Below are 5,000 nucleotides of genomic sequence, written 5' to 3' on the forward strand. Positions count from 1 at the left end.
AGCACATGAACGCTCTCATGCAGCGAATTATAGTTAAGTTCCATATTTCATTAAAACACCCGATATACATATGTACACACACACACATACACGCACTCACACACTTATACAATATATGTACACACACAAACACACATGTGGATCTTTTGAACTGAATTAACTGAAAAGGAGTGGCAGAAATTGCCAACTAGGAATGTTAAATATCAATACTGAGATAAGTGTATCATGTTTCTCGAGTGTGCGACTAAAGATACAATCAACGGTAAATAAAGTAATAACCATCCCCTCCCCAAAGCAGGAAATTATCAAAAAATGACAAATAACGCCTGAATCCACTTCCGTTGGACATCCCCCCCCCCCCGAAAAAAAAACAAAGCTTTCTCCAAAACAAACCTCTAAAAACATATTCTGCAATAGCTTTGACATGATAAGGGTATATTATGCTTCTCAAGTGTTTAGCCGTAGTGTAGCTGCTGGTATGAGTACATAGGCAGAAATTAGGGCTCTTCTACCAGAAGCAAAACATACTCTAAATTATGTAAATCAAATGTAACTGATACAAGAAAGATAATAAGATCAAGCTGACTAGCATTTGGCTCGGATATTTTGATACTTCTATTGATAATGATTAAGATCGATAATCATTTTTTCAAATGATGATAACTTATCAGTATTTTTTAACAACTTTTAATCCCCATGAAAAGGTAGAACCATGATTATTCTAGAAATTATAAAGACCAACCTTTAAACCCTTCTATGTCAGAGCAGAAATGCAATAGATAATAAAACTATTGTACAAAGAGGAGGTTGGAATACCATTTCACGTATAGCAGGCCATGTGTGCCATAGATTAAATAAACGTCAATGTAAACAGTTAAATGATAATAAGTTATACTAATGAAATATGTTATAATTATACATATATACAATTGCAATAAGTATGCATTATATGAAGTATGCCAATCAAACCTTTATTGACATAATAACTATATATGAAATTCTTTTCCAGGAAAACACGATAAGGTGCGGCAAAATTATTGTGAACTTTTTACTCAACGAAAAATAAACATAGTAATCTTATATATATATATATATATATATATATATATATATATATATATATATATATATATATATATATATATATATGTATATTTATGTACACACAGACACACACACACACACACACACACACACACACACACACACACACACACACACACACACACACACACACACACACACACACACACACATATATATATATATATATATATATATATATATATATATATATATATATATATATATATGTGTGTGTGTGTGTGTGTGTGTGTGTGTGTGTGTGTGTGTGTGTGTGTGTGTGTGTGTGTGTGTGAGTGTGTTTATGCATATGTGTGTGTATGTACATACATACATACATACATATATATATATATATATATATATATATATATATATATATATATATATATATATACATATACTTATGCTTATTTATATATATGTATACATATATATATATATATATATATATATATATATATATATATATGCATAAGTGTATTGTATATATATATATATATATATATATATATATATATATACATATATATATGTATATACACATATACATATATATATTTAATACACACACACACATATACATACATACATACATATATATATATATATATATATATATATATATATATATATATATATATATATGTGTGTGTGTGTGTGTGTGTGTGTGTGTGTGTGTGTGTGTGTGTGTGTGTGTGTGTGTGTGTGTGTGTGTGTGTGTGTGTGTGTGTATACATATATATATATATATATATATATATATATATATATATATATATATTATAGATAAAGATGTTCATATCATATTGAATTTGTATGATAGAAAGATAACACGTTATTTCGCCCAAAAAATTATTATGACAAAATGTCATAATAATTCTTACACAAAAAAGGAAAAGATCAGAAACATCTTGCAAGAGTCATCAGTAAAAAAGGGTAAATCATGATAATTTCTTTATAATGATATCTTTTTGTAATGGGAGAGATTAAGATGCATTGCGAGTAAGTTCTGCACATTGTGTAAATGCATCTTTGGAGACAGTTTTATGTGCCTTTAATTTAAAATGCTTATATGTATATATATTTGTGTGTGTGTGTGTGTGTGTGTGTGTGTGCACGAATGTATGTATGTATGTATATGTATGCGTATATGTATATAGGTATCCATATATACATATATGTATATACATAAATGTATATATCATATGCATATATGTATGTATATATCTATATATATATATATATAGATATAGATATATATAGATATATATGTCATACGTACATATATATTTGTATATATATGTATATGTATACATGCGTGCGTATGTGTGTTCATGTGTGTATGTGTGCCCACACCTTTGAATACAAGACCCGATATTATTTTCTATAATTTTCCTTTGGGGGAGAAATTGTGCGTTTTAAATGCCCTTAAATATGTAACCCACCAGCACCATAACTTAACTCGTTTCCTGGCATTATACATATAATAAAACTTTTCTTTTCGCATTTAATTTTCCTTAATGATGACTCAAGGTGGCATTGCCTACAAGGAAAATGCAGTCTGCCCGTGCGTATAAATACCAGAGACCCTCGCTTGGATCGACAGTCACTCAAGTAGCCTGCTGACGCTAGCCATGTCTCTCTTCAGCGGACACTACAGTCACGGATCGTTCATGGAGGAGTGTGGGTACCCGAGCACAAGTGGGTTGAGTGGAGAGCAGCAGTTTACACCCGTTGGTTATTTTCCTAACGACAGATACCCTTCCGAGCAATACCAAAGCGGCGCCACATATGCCTCGCCTCAAGACGCCTCCCTCTGGTACCAGGGGAGTCAGGCTTCCGGAACCACTCCTGAGCTGTTCCATATTTCCCAAGAAGCCGATTTCTCTGAAGCACCCGATTTTACCCAAGCAATCGATTCCTCTCAAGTTCCTGGGTTCTCGCAGTCACCTGACTTCTCTCAAGCATCGAACTTTTCTCCAACAGCCGACCAAGGGCCGCCGTGTCGCCAGAGGTCGTCCTCCTCTCGCAAGAGTAAGACCACCAAGTGGCATGAACTTCCCCCGCAAGCTAGTACTGAAGCCGAGGAAAAGAGGCTTCGCGCAGTCAAGGGCTGGCTTTACAGGGAAAAGCGCAAGGAGATGGAACAGCAGGTGCAGCAAGACCTGGCCGACGTTACGGCTCAGAACGCGCAACTCCGCTCGGAAAGGGACATGAGGAAAACCGCCTGCGCGGAAATGGAGAGGGTCCTGAAGGAAGCCACCCAGCGCCATGGTGAGAGGGGTTACAGTGTCTCATGGAGCTGATCGGTCTTTGTAATAAAATGCGCAAATAGGTCTGATTTAGCTGATTACTTTGACAATATACAGTTCAAGAGACAACGTTTCTTATACAATTTGTTTTCAGGTTACCTTTTGGAAAACTAAGGCTGTCTCAATACTCAAGATACGAACACCAGATACACCCACATACATACATGCCTTTGATTGCGTATGTGTGTGTATGAGAGTAAGGAGAAGGGCAAGGACGGCTGGTCTCAAATATGGAGCGGGTTTTAGCGCCAATATCTGAAAATGGATGAAGAATTCCACTTCGTCTTCCGCTTCAACATCGGGTTCCGAATAGAGGCCCTCACTCCCAGGACGACGCGACGCCAGCCGGTTCTACGCAACTGCTTTTTCCTGTGCCTTGTGAATTTATTAAACTGTATATTATATGTGTATAACTGTATCTCACAACTTCTTTTTACCTGGAGATATTTCTTCATTTTTGTATTCTGCTCTTTGTCTGTTCGTTTGTTTGTTTTGCTTTGTCGTAATGCAAGAATAAAAAAGGATATTTTAGATCAACGTAACGATTTCCTATTTTTTCCCTCTCTGCTTTTACTATATCATTATGAAAACCGCCTTCGATTCGTTAAGGTTAAAGTGAAAAAGAACAATATTTTAAATAATAACTGCAATCCATAAAACACAAATTATAAACACGATAAGGAAGATAACGGTGGTAATGCATAAACTCTGATGAAAACAAAAATAAAATTAAAATATAACGATATTACGAAGGCTACAAGTGATAACTTCGATAATAACAATAATAGTTATGATGACGTAATTGACAATCTAATCAACATTTTATGTCATACTGTAATCCTAAAAATGGCAGTAATTAATGCGAATAACAGAAATAACATTGGTGATTGCAACAATAATGATGAATAGCTTAAGTTGTTAAGGTTGCAATTATGCCTGTTGATTATAATAATATTTGTGTGTGTGTTTTACTGCGACTGAAGCAGGCCGGGTTATTTTTAGCATAGCATATGTTCATGTTTACATTTTGTACAATATCCAACAGTGTTTTAAAGTTTCCATGGCTTTTCAGGCGTTTTTGACTTAATAAAGTCTTGTTGGCCTGGTATCCCAAACATTAAGCAAAATACCTTTCTTTCATTCACTGCGTGCGTGGAGGTATTGATAAAAGTAGGTACACTTACTTCCTTTAAGCTGAGTTAAAAATACAGGCCTATGGTTTGACTTGACTTGAGAATCATTCATGCATAAACATAATCGCCCACTCTTCTCATCCACAGGGTTATTTTGTTGATTGTTTAGTGAAAATATAACCATTAAAATCATTATTTTCCATCTTTTTTGAAAATTGAAAACACCAAAATGATCGACCATATTCACAAAGCATCCGTAGTTTTTGTGACGTCATCAACTTTTGTGACGTCATCAAAATCAGACGCCATGACACCTCGAGTTGCAACTGATCTAGCCTTTCCCGCATCAAGATTAAATAAATCTACCCTAACATCTTTACAAAGCGCAATACTTTCTTCTATATCCATATATAGTGCCTCTAAAATAGTGACACACACTTCGGATTCGCAACCCTTACACTCTGGCGCG

General features: G+C 34.6%; 1 protein-coding gene across 1 annotated transcript; it reads left to right on the forward strand.

Moving 5' to 3' along the window:
• The first annotated feature begins 2,704 nt into the window (after positions 1-2,704).
• Positions 2,705-3,929, forward strand: LOC113813456 (uncharacterized). The gene is made up of 2 exons (XM_027365436.2): positions 2,705-3,360; positions 3,493-3,929. The coding sequence occupies exons 1-2, from the start codon at positions 2,721-2,723 to the stop codon at positions 3,510-3,512; spliced, it is 660 nt and encodes a 219-aa protein (XP_027221237.2). The 5' UTR covers positions 2,705-2,720; the 3' UTR covers positions 3,513-3,929.
• Positions 3,930-5,000: the final 1,071 nt, after the last annotated feature.

This window comes from Penaeus vannamei, chromosome 14, assembly GCF_042767895.1.
Source record: "Penaeus vannamei isolate JL-2024 chromosome 14, ASM4276789v1, whole genome shotgun sequence".
NCBI classification, from domain to species: Eukaryota; Metazoa; Arthropoda; class Malacostraca; order Decapoda; family Penaeidae; genus Penaeus; species Penaeus vannamei.

Excerpts from the sequence above, each read along its gene's own strand:
- LOC113813456 (XM_027365436.2), top strand. The coding sequence starts at position 2,721 with ATGTCTCTCTTCAGCGGACACTACAGTCACGGATCGTTCATGGAGGAG. Across the intron at positions 3,361-3,492 it reads GGAAGCCACCCAGCGCCATG|GTTACCTTTTGGAAAACTAA; the intron begins GTGAGAGGGGTT and ends ATTTGTTTTCAG.